General features: G+C 47.0%; 1 protein-coding gene across 1 annotated transcript in view; it reads right to left on the bottom strand.

The window, feature by feature from the left end:
• Positions 1-13126, bottom strand: part of LOC142578217 (annexin A4-like) — a 38968-nt gene extending 25842 nt beyond the window's left edge. Inside the window, exons 1-6 of the mRNA XM_075687620.1 lie at positions 13105-13126; positions 12664-12855; positions 7836-8341; positions 3849-3927; positions 1026-1120; positions 547-751 (exon numbers count right to left, since the gene is read on the bottom strand). Of these exons, the coding sequence (XP_075543735.1) occupies positions 547-751; positions 1026-1120; positions 3849-3927; positions 7836-8341; positions 12664-12855; positions 13105-13126 (1099 nt within the window). The remainder of the gene's footprint in view (positions 1-546; positions 752-1025; positions 1121-3848; positions 3928-7835; positions 8342-12663; positions 12856-13104) is intronic.
• Positions 13127-22136: the final 9010 nt, after the last annotated feature.

Consider the following 22136-nt stretch of genomic DNA (forward strand, 5'->3'; position numbering starts at 1 on the left):
CATTGCAGTGCATTCCGCATTGCCGCTTCTCAATGAGGAGTTTTGTGTAGGCGAACAGTTGTTTTTCTAGATTAACGGTCATCATGGAAAAAATCTCACCAATTGACAACTCCCCGATTATCTCACCTTTGTATTAGAATAAAGCACGTTGGTCTAGATCACCGCTGGTTGCTTGCATATGATGAACAACACGTTGACTCGGCTCGGTTTACTGTTTATAGATAATAGTCGGAGCTTCGCCCGAAAGGCGAAACATCGGTTGGTATAGCAAATTAGTAGACAGCTATATATACGAAGTAAGGATAGTAGTTTTATTTGCCGTAGAGACTTGGAAACATTCGCGAAAGTGCCCGATTTCGAAACTACAGTAGAGGAACCGACAAATTAAGCGGCATAACTGAAATGCAACGGTAACAGCAGTCGATAGAATGGCCACATATACATTCCACACCGCAGACATGAAGGCGAGAGTGAATCATGGCGGCGCATTGCAGAATTAAAGGCTGGCGATGCACGAATTTAAGCATTTGGGCAATTCAATCTCACCCTCGCGGAAGCACTCTTTGATCCTCCTGATATCGTCGTTGCTTCGCGTGCACAGGATCTCCACGAGGCAGTCCTCGTCGGTGCCGATACCCTTCATGGCGCTGCGCAGCTCTCGGGCCAGGTACTCGTGCATCGGGAACAGCAGGCCCACCATTACCGACTTGAAATTGCCGGAAAGCTCAGATTTGATGTCATTGACCAGGTCCTGCGGAGTACAGCGGGCCACAATTGCAAGAACAGACGGCACAAAGACGCGGGCACGCCGGTCTGAGGATTACGACCAGCTCTCAAAGGCATGCGTTGCGTCAGCGTAATTTCAGTCGCATCCGGGGATCGTGCAAACAGCGCGTGCAACCGCAGTTGCACGGTGACGCTTCGATTTGTCGATGGGCGCGTTCGCGACTGAAGCTAATGCACCAAGTGGTCGTGAACGCGACGTAAATTAAATGTTAGCAAACAATACATGCAAGTGGACTTACTCGGCCTAACATCTGCTTGTATGTGCTGACAATCTCAAGCCTCTGGGTGGATGACCGTGAGCATAGGATATTGATAAGGGCGTCTTCGTCAGTGCCTAAGGAAAAAAAAATTTCAGTGGCCATTTAGCGGTAAATGCGAGATATATCCCTCACTTAAACCGCGACCACCCCATTTCAAAGTGTTGCCCAGAGGCTCACTCCACACCCGTCCTGCCTCTCCCACACGAGCTGCTCCTTCTATATATATATATATATATATATATATATATATATATATAATGCGCTAGCATTAGGAGTGTCAAAGTGGAAAAAAAGTGCATATGTATGAAATGTGAGAAGCTGGTCATGTGCTATAGAGATTGAGAGGGGATATATATCCCCTCTCAACCTCTTCCACATGACCAGCTTCTCACTTTTCATACATATACACTTTTTTTCCCACTACGACACTCATAATGCTAGCGCATTGAAGATTGCCCGACTCAACTTGACATCTGTGTAATGCCAAGCATCGCCTGAATCGTGGCAGCACGCGACGACGACTCGCGCCGAGCTTGCGGAGTCTGAGCAGCCCAAGACGCAGTTTGTCGTTTTGCTATTTATTGCTTAGCCGACGAACGCGTCCCGTGAGGTGCCCACGGTAATCAGCCAAGCGCAAAGTGCAAAGGTAAGTAGTATTCAGGGGTGGTATTCCCGAGCGATCACACCCGGTTGTACGTCATCTTCCAGAGATTTCGCGCGTTTCTACATCGCACACGTCCAAGTAGACGAAGGAAGACATTGCTGACGCAGTCCCAGAAACGCTGACGACTGAAACGGCACGCTGCGTTTGTCGCAAGCGAGAACGCGACGCGGCTGCCACTCTGTAGATGCGGCAGTAAACGGCCACTCCGCCACCGAAGCGTGGGCAGAGCAACCAACAGCGCCCACGAAGCCACCCAGAAAAATCGCGCCATGCACAGCCATGGCCGAGGGCCATAAAGGGAGCTGCGCGGTCACCTGCCGCCCCACGCCTAGAGACCTTCGCCCCCCTACGACGGGGTGCGATGCCGCCAGCGCGAAACTTGACGCGCTGTTCAGAAAGCGCATCACGTAAGTTCGCGCGTCGACACTAGTCGACATCGCAAAAAAAAAATCGCAGCTTCGCCAGAAAGGCAATGCACCGATAATAATAATAATAATAATAATAATAATAATAATAATAATAATAATAATAATAATAATAATAATAATAATAATAATAATAATAATAATAATCAGCTTATTTTATGTCCACTGCAGGACGCAGTCCTCTCCCTGTGATCAATTACCCCTGCCCTGCGCCAAACGATTCCAGCTAGTGCATGCGAATTTCTTAATTTCATCACCCCACCTAGTCCTCGAGTGCGCTTCCCTTCTCTTGGCACCCATTCTGTAACCCTATTGGTCGGCTACACCCTTTAGAATACCGGCAATACCCGTTCGCTCTCCGATGCACCCCGCTCTCTTCCCGTCTCTCGACGTTATGCCCAGCGTTCTCCGTTCTATCGTTCTTTGCGCGGTCCTTAACTTATTTTCGAGCTTCTTTGTGATTCTCCAAGTTTCCTCACCGATGGCGATAGCAAATTAGTGGATAGCTATACGAAGTAAGGATAGTAAGTAGCTTTAGCAGCCGTATAAACTTGTAAACATTTGCTTACTAACTAAATTAACAATGACAGAATGTGTAAGCATGACTGAATGATCACATAGGAAGGAACAGACACACAGAGACAGCGCTGTCTTTGTTTATCTGGTCTTTCTACGTTCTCGTTCAGCTGCGCTTACACATTCATTCATGAATTCAAACCGACTAGCCCACCAACCTGTTCTAACTAAATTAACCATCACGTTGTTACGCGAGCACAGGTAAACATGAACACACCTGTTCTAACTAAATTAACCAGCACGTTGTTACGCGAGCACAGGTAAACATGAACACATTTCGCTCGATGAGCGCGGAAACTCGCTGCCAAAATTCTGGAGTGAGGAATCGCGGCAGCAGCAAGCAAATTGACCTTCAGGCATCTCTCGCTTCAACGCGAACGAAACCACATGACGAAACGTCGAAAGCACAGCGCATACGAGGCTACCGGTGCTATGCGCAATCCGTAAAACACCGCAGAACACTTTCAATATGATGCCAACGTGGTGGCGCACTTTGGCCACGTCGCACATCGCTTTCAAGACACACGAGCGTCGGCAACGCGTCCCTACGGCGTCCACCAAAGGCGTCTTCTATACGGCGTCCGCGATTCCCGTGGCCAACGCCGTACTAGACGCCGCGGTTGTCTCCACTCTGTACGGAGCGGCGGGCGAGGAGGACATCGAGGAACCCTAGCAGCCGCCGGAGAAGACTCCCCTCCTCCTCACCTGACCCTCCTGCCTCGCGCGTGAAGGGAGAGGGCACGGATCCGGACCGCGTTCCTCGCTTGCGCAGGCGAGATTGAACCGCGTTCGTCGGCTCACGCTTTCACTCGCAAATACAGCTAGCATACGGCGCGAGGCGACGGTTTTGTCGCCCTTGGATTTTATTGGAACCTCACGGCGACGCCGACGACAGAAATGCGCCCGGAGTGTACATATAATCAATAAAAGCAGGATTCACTCGGAGAGACTGCTTCGCATTAAAGTTAGAGTGGGGAATGGTGAGGGACGCCTCGCACAACTCTACCAGACCTGCTTCGGGCATGCTGTAGGAAGTGTGTGTGAGTGACGTTAAAATGTGGAATAGACAAATGCAGCGCCGTAACTGACTCTAAGTCGAGGTACAGGAGGTACTGACAAATACTGATATAAACCTACCCCATCCTTTCATCGCCTTCCTCAGTGCCTGGGCGTCCTGCCTTGCATCGAAGTTTGGGTACGGCCTCAGCGTTCCTTGCTAGTGCAGGGAAAACGAAATCGAATAAAATGTTGTTAGTAAGGTTTCCCAACTTTATAAACGACTAAATGATTTATTCAAACAAAGCGAGGCTGTGTCTTTGCCTGAATTGGGCGACTTTGCCTCGGAGCAAGCAAAAGAAGCGTCAGCCACTTCTTATCTAAACTACATTTTATGTGTTTGTGCTGCTTTTCAGAGCCATGATTTCAAGCCCTCTGAGCAATGCACCATGTGCTCCAGATAGATCATTTGAAACACATTTACTCCTCAACGCATTTACCTCCCCAATGCTCGGCTACCATTTTTTGACCTCTTTTTTTCTTTCTCTTTTATGCAGACGTGAACTTTAACGGGCTCTATTCACGTGTTGGAGAAATGCATTCAACGGTACAATTTATCCTCCGTGAGGCAACAGAACACTTACCCAACGTGACGCAATTTTGTTTTGCGGCATTGTGCCCCTATAAGCAGGCCGCTTCGGTAACGATCATCATCGTCATAATCACCATCACCATCATCATCATCCATATTTATGCCCCCTAAGAGTTTCTAATATATTAAAATTAACCTAAAATAATAGGTAATCTAATAACAGGTGACTAAAATAACATAATATGACACTTTGAGAAGGTGCAAGTAAACAGCGCCCTACTACAAGCAGAAAAAATTAAGAAACAGTTCCTTGATGTGCTTACGCAGTATTTGTAGCCGCGTCCCGTCAAGCCAGATCTTGCGTTGTAGCTGGAAGGCTACGAAGAAATCGTATTTGAAATATTTATTAGAATAACTAAGTCCTTCGTATCCGTCTGCAATAAGAAGACGAAGTGTTTACTTCAGAAACTCCACGAGACAAATTGTTAAGGCACTAACTGTCACGCGTCATCACATCATCGGTTCAAGAAAAGTGTTGTTCAGTATCGGCGTGAACGGAGTTGTGAGGCCTCGTGGCGGTGTTGCAGGCACATTCCTGGCTTGACAGTGTAATCTAGAGGTGTGTACTGGCTCCGGGTGACCCGAAAGTCCCTACCAGACACGGTCGTCTTGTCTTGGCAGGGCTCGGGCCACTGAACATTTTTGTTGTTCGCGCGGGATCACGTACAAAGCCCGAATCACGCCCCAAAGCACGGACGCTATTGTGGAATGGTGCTTGAGCGCGATATGCAGAATTTGTTTCAAAATTTTAAATACTTTTTGGGGGACGCGTCCTTGGACTGGTTTTCATTTTAGCGTGATGACTTATGATGTGACTGTGTGTTTTCCGAATACAGTAGGTTTTGTATTGTAGTGAACGCCATCCGCGCGCCGCTATAACACACTACCGTATGTTTAATTAGCTTTTTCATGAACATGTTAAACAAAGCTTTATACAATCTAAAAGGAAGTTTGCAATACTTCCATCTTGTAGATATAATTGGAGACTTTAATGCGATTAGCGATCTATATTATGATAGGTGCGTAAATGTAGATTGTATATGCTTTAGATGACGATTATTAAGAAAAGCGGCATGTACCCTGTGGCGCCAGTTGGTACCAAAGAGGTTCATTGAAGAGCGGCACATAAGCACTGATCCAATTCAATGTCGAATAGGTTCAATTAAGAGCAGCACATGCCCAGTCTTACATACCCAATGACCCGAGTTGGCCCAACGGTTGTTTTTGAACACGGTTCCCTCAGCACAGCAGCCCGGCGCTCTACTCAATTGGCCATGGACTACCTAGTGAGCCAAGTTGGCAGGAGAGAGGTTAAACGCAGACATACATACTAGAGACATAGCGCAAACTGGGTGAGTTCTCAAAGAATGCTAATCACATCATTGTTTGGTCATCGCAACAAAGACATGGCAGTGTCGTACCAGGCCGGGCGTAGGATGCAAAACTTTAGTGCTATTAGTGTCTTTGGGAACTTACTCCAGTTTGCAGTTAGTCTCTATGCGTTTATGTATCTGTGTAGATGCCTAACCTCTTTCCCGCCATGCAACTTGGTTCACTAGGTAGCCCATGGTCAAATGGGTTGGGCGCCAGACGGCTGTGTGGTGGGTAACCGGTTCAAAAATGAACTGCAGGCCCCAACTTGGTTCACTAGGTACATAACTCTTGGCATGTGATGCTCTTCAATAAATCTTTTCATCGGAATGTTGGACAGAGTGGCCATGAGCCACTCTGCAATGAACCGCTTTCGAGCAAGCTTGGGTAGCTGAATATATGCAACTCCAAGCCGGCATGTGCACATGCGTGCCGGCCCATAATAGGGTCACTGAAGGGTCAATGACCTGAAGGGTACTGAAAGGTCACTAAAGGGTCAATAATAGGGTCAATGACCCTGTTTCACGGAAACTTGGGGCACTGGGTATCTCACCGTGTATGTGCCGCTCTGCTATGAACCAGATTTTTTGATGCCAACTTAGACCAGGGAGCACATTTGCCACTTGGTATTTGCAGTCAACATCTTCCGCGCCATCTTGGATCACTGGGTATGTGTCTCTGGGTATTTGCTGGCGTTTGTGATAGCAATCATGATATTGTTGCGTGTGGAAAAACACAGACAGAAGAGGCTATTTACAGGCTATATACACTGGAGCCAGGCAGCCAGGCCGACACTCGCTCGCGCCAAGCGCACCGACCAACTTCATCGTCGTTTTTGCGGTGGCTCGTCTCTTGAGCATCGCTCGATGATATCGTAATAATATAAAAAATGTCACCACCAATTACCCACGAACCATAATATAGGTTGCTAATAGAATTAAAGTCACCAATCACTTCTAAAAGATGGATGCGCCGCCAATTTTGGTACCGCTTCGGGACGGGCGGGATCATTGCAACGTCGGGCTCGGGCTCGGAAATGCGGTCAATTCTGCCCTCTATACAGTATAGACTGCTACGAAGGCTCCTGAGGGTTATACATCTTCTACAGCCCCAAAGCTTACCAGCAGCTGAAAAACGAGGCGTCAAGCTCATCGTAGTCGTATAAGTAGAGGGCTAGATTTTATTGATCCATGTACATAAACTTAATGGCATTTAACGTACAAAAAGAAAGTACTGAAATTGAGCTCATTTCGACACGTCGCTTCGATGATGTGAAGGAAGAAGGTGGGACGAACTTTGCTCGTAAGCCCTTGCGCCACTTTGGCTTCCCTACTCTGTATATAGCCTTATTCGGCAAATATTAGGCTACATTTCACTCATTTGTTTTTCCGTCACAATATGCATGGGCTTGAGAGACACCGCGGTGGAGTGCTCCAAAATAATTTCGACCATTTCGGGCTCTTGAACGTGCACCAAAAGCTAGGCGCTTTTGCATTTCGCCCCCATCTGAACGCGGCCTTCGTGGACGGTAATCAAACCGCCGACCTCGTATGCTATGTCTTTAGGCGAGTGCTGGGAGCCACATGAATTATTCGAGGATGTCCCTCAGGAAACGTTGTACAATTTAAGAAAAGTGTCTTTCAGTAATATTAACAGCCTCGGTCTCCTGTGTTCTCGAGATATCTTTGTACAGTGTTCAATCCAATAGATCCGCCGAGGTGGATTGTCTAGCTTTCTCAATCTGAAAAAGCTTGCTTTGAGTTCTTTCCAACTGATGCGAAAGCTGCCGGTTTCCTGACATTGCACATAATTAAATTTCTTCACTTATGTACTTCTCGGACGGCTCTTACTTGGGTACTACGGGATCGGTACATTCATGATCTCAAACGAAGAACGAGTTGGCGCCATGTTGATTCCATGAAGAACATACTAACTGTCGTATACTTAGGCAAGGTAGAGAAAGAAAACGCCACCTTTTGGCCGGATAAAAAGCGGACAACACACGCGAGTGCTGATAGCCTTCTGACGAGAAAATTATCGCTGCCTTATAGCACTGACTCTGCCACTGATGTACAGAACATTTTTATGAGAGGCTACGTACTCACCCGTCCTGGGTCGTAACTTGTGCTGGCTCCACCATAGCTACAACCCTGGCCACCATCGTAATTGCCGCCTCTCTCGCTGGCATATCCACCAACCCGATCGGTGGCGTAGCCACTTTCCCGCCCACCGCCGTAACCGAGGTCTCTGTCAGTGCCGTAGCGGCCCCCTTGTCCACCGTAGCTGCCTTGGGGAGTTAGAGGATATGTGCTGGATGCTGGCGTTGATCTGTACGGCAGCGTGCCGTATTCGCCAGACGAACGCCGAATCGGCCGGGCTCCACACAGTGGCGGCGGTGGCGGTGAAGGTTGCCCGTACGGTGGATAGCCGCCGTTCGGCTCCGGCATGAATCCGGGTTGCGGCATACCACCACCCGAACGTTGCCCGTACGGTGAACGGTCACTCGATGGTTGGCCGTAGGGCGGATAGCCGCCGTCCGGCTCGGGCATGCCTCTGGGTTGCGGCATACCGCCCGGTTGTGGCATACCGCCGACTAAACTTCGCCCGTAGCCTGGGAAGCGTAGAAAGGAGCTGTTGACCTTAGTTTGACGAGCCTCGAGAATTGGCGAGGCCGGTCCCACTTAAGCACGTGCTGCAGCAGGTGGCCGGCCCACGCAAAGCGATGCGATAAGACAACATAGGCGACAGCCAATCATAAGCCGTTCCTTGTGTTCCGTCACTTACTGACTAATGCCCACTTTAGCGTTCATGGTGCTAAAGATTTTAATGAAGCAGAGTTTCAATACTGACGCGAATAATGTTTCTGGAATCAGCTTGAAAGCATAAGCGTTTCAAGGCAGACCTTGGTCGCGATATTGCTGTGATGGCTTCGGCACGATTCTATACCTCTCTTATCAATCATCGTTTGGTCACGGCCTGCTGGTCATATTGGCAACACGGGCGGAACGTCGTTCTGACCACTAATGAAGGGAGAAAAGCGCGAAAAGGAGTGGAATCGGAAAAAGCACCGCTAGGATATGGCAGCCCTTGCCACTCGCCGCGAAAGTGGCTATGGCGTTGCCACGGAATTCATATGAGGGCGAAACGTAGGTGTCTTCAGCTACTGAGATAACGTGCACGTTACTATAGCTTCACCTATAGTCGTACTTAGCCTATTTGATCCGGCGCTATTTTGTAGCGATGCCTTTTCCGATGCTGTTCGCTTCCCACTTTTACCGACTTCGTAAAAAGTCAGAGTGACACTAGGTCCACGTCATGAATGGGACCAACCGGGCGCGAACGGCGGATAATAAGAGTGGCGAAGAAGTGCGCGAAAGCAATCGCTACGAAATCGGGGCTCTATTCGCGACTCCAACAAAATGCTCGCCCCCTAGCGGTCGCCCCGAGAACCAGCCGATCTAGGTCCAGCCACAACTTCTTAGCATTACTGCGTGCGCCGCAACGTTGCCTCGCAGTTCTCAAATCGTCCTGATGCTGCCACGCACAAATGCGAAAAAAAAGACGGATGAAAGAATTTTGCTGTATACCATCATGGCGTCTCATCGCGGTGAAAAGACAGTCATTCATCATTTATCGTTTCTCAAAAATAGTAGATGACGCATAAGGGAAAGCGACATGGCTAAGAAACTTGCGCAATGGTAAAAAGGTTACTGACACTATAGACGGTGGTTTGTTCGAAAAACTTCACTCGGGACGACACTTTTAATACCGGCGAGTAGACCATTGCTTACTTTTTGTATATTTTAAATATGTTGCTGGCGTTTCAAATCGCGGAATATACTTTGTTTAGGCAGATTTAATAGAGCACTGATGTACGCTAAGCTTCATTTGATTTGGTTATTTAGTTCTCTAGCCTAGCATTAATATATTACTGATGCCTTAAGCAGCAGGAGTATTCTCGCTAATGTGCTTTTGTCTGCAGGCACCAGTAGCATGAACGATAACTAGCTCGGAAGATCTCAAGTTTATCATGACAGATGTTATGCCGTGAGGCGACATATCCCTTTGATAGCACGCTTTACATTAGCGATGTATGAAGAAGATGTTCTTCAAATTCATCGTGGTGAGTTGTCAGTTTAGTAGCTCGCAAGAGATTGAGAAGCAACTGCAAACAGCGCTCGTTCCAGATTTGGAGCCCTCTGCCTGGTCACGTACAGCGCTGCTACTGTGCTTTCCAACACTGTGTCCACAGCCAAATTCTATTAGAACTGGTTCGATTTGTTCCCAAGTCACGCACTTACACTAACACACGTGACATTGCTCAAAACGACACTCTCGCTAAATTTCGGAAACCTATTGGAAAAAACGCAACTTTGTCCTCTTGATTGTTATTATTACTGCTCACATTTCACAAGCGTTTGACAATTCCTGCGAGCAGCGGGTATCATGCTGTGTTACCAAGCCTGGACCCTCTATATGTATACCTTGAACACTGCATACTGCGAGCACGAACACGAGCCAGTCACCAGATGCAGCCTGCCTCATCACACGGTTTAGCTAACTATAAAGATAAAGGTGCAACTCCCCTCACAAACGGAACTCGCATTTGTTTTTATCACAAGACACACCGACCAGGTAACTTAAAAGCTTTTAGCCTTGTTATATCAGTGCATAATACCCGTATTTACCTTCTGAAAGCATGACAGACGTTACTACCAATATATTGTGGGACGCTATGCGATATACTGCAACACAAGATATACAGTGTGAATTTGCCATTGAAGCTCGAAAACAGGCAAGTATCATATCTGTATAGCGGTGGAGCAACACCCCGAACAAGTGCTTCCACCTTTCGAAGGCCAGCTGGTTCGCTTGATCGAAAGGCTCTTTTTCTCTTTAAAAAAGGCTGATGCGGCTCTCTAGGCAGGCCAGACGTTTGCACGCACAGCGCAATGATTTACGTGGTTTCTTTGACGAAATCCTTGACATTGATCGAAATAAAGTAATCGGCACCAAGGACCCTATCGGCATCGACGAAACACCTAAATTCTACGCCACAAATATGAACTGTGACCACAGCACCAAGTGAAACAGCCGCCACGAACCTGGAAGTAGTGGCCATCTTTGTTTATTTGGACAGTGTTGCCAAGAGTATAACTAATTCTGAAGTTTCCAATAGGCCCGCATTCAGAAAAACGGTCTTACGCTAGAATCGGTAATAGTGATGTTTGAAATATCAGTGGTCGTGGCCAACCGATGGCACGCTTGAGAAAAATCTGAATTCGGTGGATTCGGTCCGTTATAGCGTCCCATGTTCTTGACCGGGACGTAGACAGATGTGCCATGTCTTCAGTCAATTGCAAGATAGTGAGCGCCTTACTGGTCCAGAGGCAAGGAGGAGATGCGACGTGATGCAGATGAATCAGCTGGTATCATTTTTCAAGCAGGGGCGTTACAACGCAAAGCTATTACAATCTGTTACTATTTCCTTTCTGCCACTAAACCTCCACGATTAGTCAAAATTTTCTCCCCCCCCCCTCCACGTTGTTTGTTTGACATACGACGTCACGAAAACTGCGAAAACTCCTCATCTGATATGGCAGGTAAACCGCGATCATGCATGATTATGCATAAATAAAAAAAGTAATTATTTCCTCTCATATACCCCTTTTTCAACATTAGCCATCTCCTATTGGTGAAACTTATTCGGGCTGCGCCCGCTTCGCTTTTCTGTCACGCGACATCAGAAAACTGCGAAAACTCACCACGTCGAAGTGATGTATACGTCCTAAAGATGCCTTAGAATGCTGAAAACAATTTTTTTTTCGGAGTAGCTGGATACTGCCCCGTTTCGGAAGGAATTACCACCCGCCGTGGCTGCTTAGTGGTGCTGGGTTGCTAAGCACGAGGCCGCGGGATCGAGTCCCTGTCACGGCGGCCGCATTTTGATGGGCGCGAAATGCGAAAACACCCGTGTGCTTAGATTTAGGTGCACGTTGGAGAACCCCAGGTGGTCCGAATTTCCGGAGTCCCCCATTACGGCATGTCTCATAATCAGATCGTGGTTTTGGCAGGTAAAACACCATAATTTAACTTAGGTTAAAGGAATTAATGATGGTTAGTTGACCACCGATCGATGTTGCACTGGCTACTCGAAGCTGCCGGGGAGAATGGCTTTCTCTGGGTATAATAAAAAGAAATATGCGTGGCAGCATAGCAATGTAGAGCCCTTTCGACACGTTTACAACGTCGACGTGCCAATTCTTCGCTGATAATCCGCTTTAGGGGCATTTTTAACCTTCCGTTACACACCGCTGCTTGACCAGCTACTGTAAGCTAAGAAAGACGAAGTAATTCTATCGTAGACACCGGCACCGCCCTCCTCATCCGTTTATCTACTTTCACTGCGCATATATCTATAGCTCGGACCCACCAAAACCCTCTCCACTCCTGCGGGATCGTGATCATGTCAGCCAATTAGATAAGAAAGAAATGTCAAGCGAAGCAGTGCCATTTGCTTTCGAAGCAAACGAAAGTGACCTCCTACAAACGAGGAGAGCGTTTGATTAGGATGTTCAGACAAACCTGCGGTTCGCGGCCCGGTGGTTGCGTTGAGAGTGTGATTGTGAAGAGGAAGAAGCGCTCTTCACGGAGTGCTTGTTCTAATTGTCTCGATTAAACACCGCTCTCCACTCTTGTCTCAAGAGAGCCGTGACAATATGCACTGGAATAGGTACTTGAAAAGAAGTAAATGCGTCGATCTGCCCTGTCATTCTGTCCAAATTCATGTACAGTGTGTACTTGAATTTCGACATGATGACAAGGCCGGTTGTTGCATTTACTTCTTTTCTGCTATATAAACGTGCTCCTTTTTTGTGTAACTAAACCGCACGCCATCGCTGCTATTGTCGCAATCAAGCACTCAATACATACCTCCTGGTGAAGCGTATCCGATTTCTGGGGCTGAAGGGTAACCCGGTGCTCTTATTCTAGATGGCGGGGAGTAAGCACTAGAGTCGCTGGCATAGCTGTCCCCAGGCCGCGATGGGGGGTAGCCATCCTGTGGCGGGTTGCTACGAGGGTAGCTCATCCCTCCAGTGGTGCCGCTTAAGAGCCGTGGGGGACCTGCACAGGGTCATGTACAGGTACCTCACGAACATGATTGTCCTTCGGAGCTTTATAGCCCAGACACAGAACGCCTTAACTGTTAACTGTCTCTTCCCTTGAGGGTGGAAACGTCATTACAGGACGATTATACATAAGCGACGAACCTTTTCCAACTATAATCAAAAGTCATCGCTGCGCCACCACCGGCCGCAGTGACTCAGGGATTGCAGGGTTCGGTTGCTTCTGGGCACGCAGTCGTCGACATACGTTGCCGCTGAAGCGGTGGCATTCCTATGGGCGCAGCATGCTAAAGCTCTCGTGGTTTTAGATGAGGGCGCACCTTAAATTAAATCACTGTCCTTCAGTACAGCGTCCCGCATAGCACACTGTATTGATCAGGATTTAAACCCCCAAGGATACCATAAAGGATTTCATAAGGAAAATCCCTAAGCCTTTGGGCGTCCGAGACATTTGTCGATATGTTTTTTAAGTAAGCAGGAGGTCAGACCGACGCTGTAAGACGATGTTCCCGGCAGCAGCACTGACGAGACCGATGCGACAGTTCCTATATGCGTCAGGATTAGGTCAGCACTACAAGCCCCATTTCGCACGCACGGATATCGGCACTAGCCGCTTCTTCTGTCTGACTGAAGGCACGATTTAATGGCAGGATTAGCGTAGCATACTCACCAGGGAGAAATTTTGCCACCGGCGGTCGGCGAATCGGTTGAGGCCAAATTCTTCTTCTACTACGCCGCGTCTGGCGCGTGGTGCGTGCCGTAGGCACCTCTTTCACATTGATTTTAAGTGGAAGGCATAAAAGCGATAAACGTGTCAAAAACTGTAAGCTTCGTTTCTCTGTTTTCTAATTTTCCGTATCATCAAGGAGCACCAGTGGCTAACTTCTAATAAAAATGTATTCACTCTAAGATGTATTATTTAATATGTTAATAAGCCATCCTCAATTCTTTCTTATGATGGACTTCTTTTTATGATGGCTTTCCTTGCTTAGCGCCCGCAGAATAAAAAATGCGGATTGGTACAAATATGGTGCGAATAACGCGCATGGTGTGAGGCGAGGTCAAATCCCGAAACGAGAAGGTGCTCGCTGCAACGCAGTATGCAAACAGCGTGACACCATGAGAATACCATGGTTAACTTACTGATTTATTATTTGTTATCTTAGGAAATTCCAATTTAAGTGGATTAAAATTTATCACCTTCTAGATTGCTTCCCTTTCAAAAAACCACACGTTTTTCCTAAGAAAATTTGTTTGTCTATTTTAACCCATTGCACAAATTCAACTGCTCCCTCACATATACTTTCTCGCTCGAGTGTACCCCCCCCCCCCTTCTTCCCTAACCGGCCGTTTAACCGCCGGCTTCATAGCCAATCCCCTCTAGCGTGTACGCCCCGTAAAAAGGAAGCAAGCAGGCAAGCAACAACCAGCTTCTATCCGGCCGTTCGGTGCCCTCTTCCCCCGGATAGATGCTGAATGTTGGTTGCTTGCGTTTAGATCATCATCATCATCATCATCATGATCATCATCATTCTTCCACCGGCTCCGGGTAGAACGTCAGTGCTTAGTGCATCAGGCCGACGCTTCTCAATTCTATTGCGATAGCAATTATTTGGACACTCCAGGCATATCTCTGCCGTCGCACTCGCCGCCACCGTGAGGTGCCGTATAAAGTCCAAGGGCGATAAAAGCGTCGCCGTGTCCTGTACGTGCGAGTGAAGGCATGCGAGAGTGAGCCGGCGATGGCGGCGCAATCTCGTGCACGCATTCAAGAAAACCATCGCGCTCAAGGATCTGGGGAGTCGGGACTGGGCAGGGAGGGGGCCACGTTCTGCCAACAGCCCCTAGACAAGAGAAGGCCTGAGCGCTCGGCGAATGACGTCACGTAGGAGAGACCGCAGGCGCGCTTGGGGATTCGAATTCAATGAAGGGATCGCGCACCTATGTGCAACGTTAACCGGAACGCGGCTTCCTTTCTTTAGGCATAGTTGAATAGGTGGCCCGAAGAACATAAAGGGTGTTCCAAGATTATTTTATTTATGCAAAGCTATTTTCGCGCTGCTTTATTAGAAAGCCCGTCCGTAAAAAAAAATGAAATGGCTCAACCTCAGGAATGAGAAAGAATTCTGGATACATGCTGACAAGGAGCATGGATTATATTGAAAAGTTACGGTGCTGCCCTCTTCACAGTAGCTTCTCTGCCTTGATGTACCGTCGGCGTCAAAGAGTTTGCCGTTCATGTGATCACAGAATTTCGTCAACAGAATGTTAGGACTGCGCACATATCTCATGACAATTTCACTGGTGTGTCTTTCTTCACGTTCGGGACACGTGTACTTATTCCAGTCTAGATTAGGCTTTAAACGAATAGTTTTGCTTTCGAGGCATTATTACATAGAGTACCGCCGTCCACATATTTACAACACCTCAAATGAATTTAGCAATTGAGATACGGAACATATTCTCGCCACTATTTGCAAAAAAGAAAGAAAAAAAAAACCAGCTGCCTTATACCGCAGGGTTCCAGTTTTTCTCTTCTTTGTCTTAGCATTGGCACCCAATATTCTGTCATTCATCTTGCGGAAACATGAACACATGATTTTTCGGCCCCGACTTGTAATTGGCCCAGCAATTGGGCACGCAGCACTTATTAGGCATATCCTGGCATGAACCTAATCAACATTCCGCGGCAATGAAGGCTTGTGGGACACACGAGCGCAGACTACATGCACGATCCAAGTCCAGTAAAAAAAAGTGCGCTCGGAAGCATGACGCAGCATGCCAGGATTTTCATTCCCCGAAGCTATCCCAGGAGCGGCAGGGTTCCCGGAACTAATCGTATTGTTATCGCCGGCGTCGTCCAGTCGGTGTTTCACGCCTCATTTTCAACACAGCTGCGCCGCTCGTAGCTTCGTAGCACGCTGCACGGACCTTCTACGTGGGCTTCCTTTGCGTGACGTAGCTCGTTGGGGGGGGGGGGGGGGAGGAGGTGTCCGGGAGGGTCCGGGCAGTTCGGCCGCGCGTGGCCGCCCGGCCCTCGAACAGTTTATTTTTCCGCAGTCAACACGGTTTCAGGAAAGGCTATTCGTCCGAGACACAGCTACTCGAATTTACAACAGATATCCATCTTAACGTGAATCGCTACTTACCGACTGACTGCTTATTGCTTGACTTTTCCAAAGCGTTTCATCGTGTTGCACATTGCCGCCTTATATCGAAATTATCTGCGTTAAAATTAAACTCCTGCACATTGCCATGACTACGTAACTTTCTATCTCATCGAGAGCCATTTACCTCCGTTAATGACTTCAATTCCCCCAAATCTAACGTTACTTCTGGTGTGCCACGAGGTAACGCCTTGGGGCCTCTGTTGGTTCCACTCTATAGAAATGATCTGCCTAACAACATATCGTCTTGCAAACGAATATTCGCCGATGATTGCATGATCTATCGTCCAGTAGTCAATAGTGATGATCATATAGCGCTCCAACGAGACCTAGAGATAGTGAACCAGTGGTGTACTACATGGCGCATGACACTAAACGTGTCAAAATGTAGAACAATGTCTTTCACCCGTAAACCTGTTAATTTGCAGTTTACTTACCACATTAACAACAGTATTATATCCCCGACTACACAATATAAGTATCTTGCCGCGCACCTTACACCTAACCTATCATGGTCTGAGCACGTTACGTGTGTCTCTGCCAATGCATCCAAATTATTAGTTTTTTTTTTGCGCTGGAATTTGTGCAGTCTTCCATCTGCCTTGCGTAAGATGGCCTACTTGACGTTCGTGCGACCCCAGCTTGAGCACGCGTCTCCCATTTGGTATCCACACCAGCATCACCTAATTGAAGCGCGAGAAAACATTCAGAATAGGGCAAGTGGTTTCATTACTCATAATTACAGCGCCCAGTCTAGCATTACGCAGACCAAAGCCGAACTATCGTTGCAGTTGTTGAGTACTCGCCGTGATATTGCATTGCTGTCATTATTCCGTAAGTTCATTCACTCTGACGGATTATCCCTACCATGCTTGAAACACCACGTCTTCACGTCGTGCAGATAGCGCAATAATTTCTGCTATGTGCGCGTATATAGAGCGACAAACATTTAACTTTTCACCATTGCCTCGCGCTATCCGTCTCTGGAACAGCCTTCCGGATGGCATTGATTCGCTCAGAAATCATGATGCCTTTTGCAGTAATTTGGTCGCCCATTTTTCTCCACACTGTGCGTAGGGTTGAGTTAGTATACGGGTACTTATCAATTCCATTACGTTTACGTTTTCAATGTATGGCCACGCGTTATGCCACGTGTTTTTTTTCTTTTTTAACGTTACGCTGTGTATAACGTCTCAACGCAAAGTACCTTGCTGCGTTTATGTAATACCTCTTGCTGTTTTTATGCAATGCTTATCTGTTAATTCGTTTTACTTTTTTTTTTACATTTTTCTGTACATATGCAAATTTCATCGTTTTGTGCCAATGTTTATCTTTTTATGTTTATGCATCGGCATCTTTTTACCGATGGTATCTTGTGATGAATTGTACCATAGGCCCCTTTCACGATATGCCTTTTCGTAGTCCTGCGAGGTCTTTATATATATATATATATATATATATATATATATATATATATATACGGCAGGACCCATACACCGGCGCATAGCCGGTCGATGAGGTTTATCTGTCAACTCACTGCCAGGAATGCGGCTGTGTGTCGGCATATGGGACCTGTCGTGTCCTTGCGAAGCACAAAGATAAGGATGTGCGAGAGATAATTGAGGCTCAGGCTATCTATCGGAATAGTGATACGTGTGTTAGTGCCCCTTCGGTCGACTTGTTAGATAAGTAGACGGCTTTTTTTTTTTTGATGATTAAAAATTTGGATGATGTGGCGCCACTGTGCATGGGTAAATAGGTGGTTATTTCCTGAAAATAAAGTTGTTGAGATTAGCGCATTCCGGTGCCGTCCCCCTTCTGTCCTTGTTCGCTGGCGCTAAATATGCTTTCCATGTGTGCAGACAAGTTTTGACAAAAATATGACACCAATAATTGATGAACATTGCTCATCCTAAGTTAAGTGCAATGAAATGACACATCAGCAACCAGAAAATTGCTTGGGGCGAATCGCCCGCGTGTGTGTCGGGTGTGCGAACAGCTATTCTGGCGACGTGGCATAAACGATGCGATGAAAAACGAGCTGTTAAGTCGAAAGGAAACGAGCATGGAATTCTCTATTTCGCGGACAAAACGGTTAATGTATCCGGGTTCTGGTTAATCGCAGAAGCTACGGCAGCAAATTATTGGATTAGGAAGGATTCGCAAACCTCCCTTTCGTGGTGCGTTTTGAAACCAGATTCAAGTACGGTGGCGGTCGGCTTGTAAAAAGAGTGGCCCGAGATAAGACATGTTGGGATTGCGGAAGATTAGAAAGGCAGGCAGCATGCGATCTATGATAGTTGAAACGCAATCTAAAGGTCCGTTTTCGTTTGTCCTAATTTGCACGCTGAGCATTTTATGATATAGATAACATCTGTCGCGCGACAATCGACGCCGCCTTTTATCGCAAGGATAAAATTTGACACGATGCTCATAACACTTAGCGAAGTTGTCATGTGAGCGCAAACCTTGAACCGTGATTTGTTGCAAGGATAACAGGCTAGGGGAATGGGTCTTGTAAGACGTTAGTATGCCGCGTAAATTTTACGATCGTCGGTAAACTGCGCGTGGCGGCTCCGAAAACACGTCTCTGAGGCGATTGCTCTGCATCAGTGTGTTACGATGATTTTCAAAGATGACATTACTGTTTGGAATGGATGCAGAGTGCGTTAAAACTAAATTAGTATGCCTTAGCTGCTCAACCCGCTTTCCACTCTGAGAAGCGCACTGTGGTCTACTGCATCGGCTCCCTTAATTGCGCCATTCACAATTATAGCAGCGGATGCTTCTGCATTATAAAGGCATCGCAGAGTTTGTGGCAGTTAATAAAATCGGTTTGTTCAGAACACAGTCCGTGTGCATTGCGAATATGGCCATGCACACGCCCGAGGGGATCCATCATGGCCGCCACACCATACTTTGAGGCCGCCACGCGGAAAAAGCGAGAGCGCATGGGTCAGTGCCCCTTGTCGAGTCCCAATCTGGCAGAAAAGAACAAAGGGAAGCAGGGAGAGGCAAAAGAGTGTGAAATTGTGATTATAGCCGGCGACTCAAACTTGGCTAGGTGCTCAGAAGCAATTGTGGAGAGGGTGAGAGAGTGGCGGTAGGGACATTTCCAGGACGGACACTCGATCCTCTCACGGAGCCAGCAAAAGCAAAGCTCGCGGAAAATGCCCACGTGCACAACCTTGTCGTAGTAGAAGGTGGGCTAAAGGACCCTCTAAGCAGGAAAGGGACAGGACTAGCCCTGCGCTTGGCGAAGAGCGTGGACGAGCTGTATTCTAAGAAAAAAAGGAGCTTGAAAGAGGACCAGATGGGAAAGGAGCTGCTGCTGACAAATTTAAACTGGAAGAAAGCCGAAAAGCAAATTCCTCTCCTATCGGCCCACCCCTGTTGACGCCGAGCCATGCTGCCGCAAGGGCTGCAGAAAATAGCGTCAATTTTTCCTTTTCCCTTGAAGAACCACTTCTCTCTAAATTCCTAAGCTCACAGCCACAGGGCTAGGTTGAGGTCCCCGTTAGGCTGTATAATGAATTAGGACCAAAACGTAAGGCAGCTCTGGTGAAAGCAGTAGAAAAAACTTTAAAAGGTAAACGAATATCATACAGCTGGCGACAAAGTAGAATCAATTTAATTGTGAAGGTAAGGGGAGAAAAATGGAATTAACTCGTATAGACCATTGATCATTACATCGTTAATGTACAGGCCAGCAATGACGGCAATCAAGTTAAAGCTGCAAGCATGGGCAGAGAATAATGGCATTTTGGGAGAACTTCAGAATGGCTTCAGAATAAGTAGGCGTTTAGATCATTTGTTTGCTCTTCCTCAGTTTATTGAAATATCAAGAGTAGAAAGCAGTTCGTTATGTGTAGCCTTTTTATACATTACAGGATCTTATGACAGCGCAGACCGCGACATTTTGTGGGATATTCTGGAAGGGGAAGCCTTAAGGGACGATTGTCTACAGCTTTTGAGAGAGATTTACCTAGAAAATACTGTTTGCATTGAATGGGGAGAAATGAAGAGAGAGGAGAAAGTTGATATCAACAAGGGACTGAGGCAGGGATGCTCTTTATCCCAATTGCTGTGTATGATGCACATGGTGAGGATGGAGATGGCCTTAGAGGGAAGCAATATCGGGTTTAATCTCGCGCACAAACAGGCGGGTGCAGTAGTAAAGCAGCAGCTTGCAGGTTTATTTTATGCGGACAACATTGTCCTGATAGCTAAGCAAAGTGATTTGCACCGTCTGGCTAATATCTGTGGACAGAAAGGCAAGAATTTAAGTTTCAAATTTAGTGTTAGAAAATCAGGTGTTAGATATTCAATGAAAACAGTTAACAGACAGTGGCAATACAGGGCCAGGAAATACCTTGGGTAAAATATTATAAATACCTTGGTATATGGATAAACTAAGGCAATAGATATATGGAAACACAGGAAAGAACAATAACACTAAAGGGGAAGAGAAATGCAGCCATAATGAAGCACAGAGTGCTATGGGGATACAATAGGTACGAGGTGCTCCGGGGTATGTGCAAAGGTGTAATGGTTCTAAGACTTACTTTTGCGTATGCGGGTGTTCGCTTTAAATCAGGGGTACAATCAGGACTCGATGTGAATCAAAGGTCATTGGGGCCTTTGGGCGCTCTCGGGAAGACTACAAATGAAGCTGTGCAGGGCGATAGGGCTGAAATAGTTTTGAAGTAAACGACTGAGAAATATGGAATAAAGTAAATGGGCTGGGAGAATGTTGAGGTATCTGTACAGGGAAAACATTGATTCACAGTGGAGGAAAGGAACTAAAAAGCTTACCAGGAAGTATGCGGCATGTAGGGTGAGCAACACAGCAACAAAGAACGTCAACCGAAAAATCAGAGAAGCTAAAGAAATATCATGGGTGGCGGCAATGGAGAAGAAACCTGGCATGAGTAACTACTTAAGAGGAAAAATCGAAGTCAGAAAAGAAACAATTTATGATAACTCAAAAGGAAGCTCATTACTTTTCGAAGCGAGACCAGAATGCCTTAGAACACGCACCTATAAATCGAAATATAAGAAGGAAGAAGAAGCATGCACTTGCTGCGGTAAAGCTAGGGAAACAATGGAGCATGTCTTATTAGAATGTGAAGACGTCTGCCCAGCAGTCGATTTAGGCGCCACTGGCCTCCTTGAAGCTTTTGGGTTGAGCGAGAGCAGGGGAAAAGTAAACATGTCTGCCATAGCGATAGTAAGAGGCGATTGGAATATTGGTGAAAGCAAAGTAAGGAAACGACAAAAAAAAATTAATGGAGACGTACAAAACCAAAGTTCACAACAGAGGGTCATAAAATTTGGTTAAGGGAATTCATCGTGTTTTTTTTCTTTTTTAACCTAGGTAGGACAGTAGGCAGTATAATAGCAAGAGCTTGGTGGAGCGACCCACCTCCCCGTTCCAAAGGGGACGCTCATAATATCCATCCATCCATTGCCGAGACAGAGATTTCACCTGGTCGACGAAAACGTGTATGGAGGGGCTCTAATCAGGATCGCCGACAGCGCGTCGGTGTTGTAGCACGCCGAGCTTATTCTCTTCGGCTGCGGGAAAAGGCAACGATAGTGCTAGCTTTTACAAAGCACCTATATATATATCTTTAGCAGACATGGTGGGTCGCCTCCAGACCTGCGAAGAGAAGGACCCTATGCCTAATTTAACGCAAGGAAATCCTGAACGATGGCTTTCTACGGCGTCAGTCAAGGCATGCAGCGCTCGAGCTGTTACTATTTAAGGAGTGTTTCTACGAACGTCGCACGTTCAAGAGAGGAATTTTCAGCCATGCTGTCCGCATGCCTGGCGCGCAGCGTAAATACATAATCGACAGTCTTGAATATAATAATTCACGCACCACGCCAATATAAATGGCAACCGTGCGTGCTTGTTGCACGGTACCACGGGTGTTTCGGCATTCAGCCACCTTCGAAATGCGACTGCCGCAGGCGGGATCGAACCAATGAGATTAACTGTTTCTGTTGCCCAAGAAAGCAGTGGCATGCGTAGTTCTTCAAGCACAATAGATTAGAACGTTGAAACCCCGTGATAAAACTTCCGCGCTTTTTAAAGTGTACGACCGGA

The sequence above is a fragment of the Dermacentor variabilis genome, chromosome 4, assembly GCF_050947875.1.
Source record: "Dermacentor variabilis isolate Ectoservices chromosome 4, ASM5094787v1, whole genome shotgun sequence".
In the NCBI taxonomy this organism is placed as follows: Eukaryota; Metazoa; Arthropoda; class Arachnida; order Ixodida; family Ixodidae; genus Dermacentor; species Dermacentor variabilis.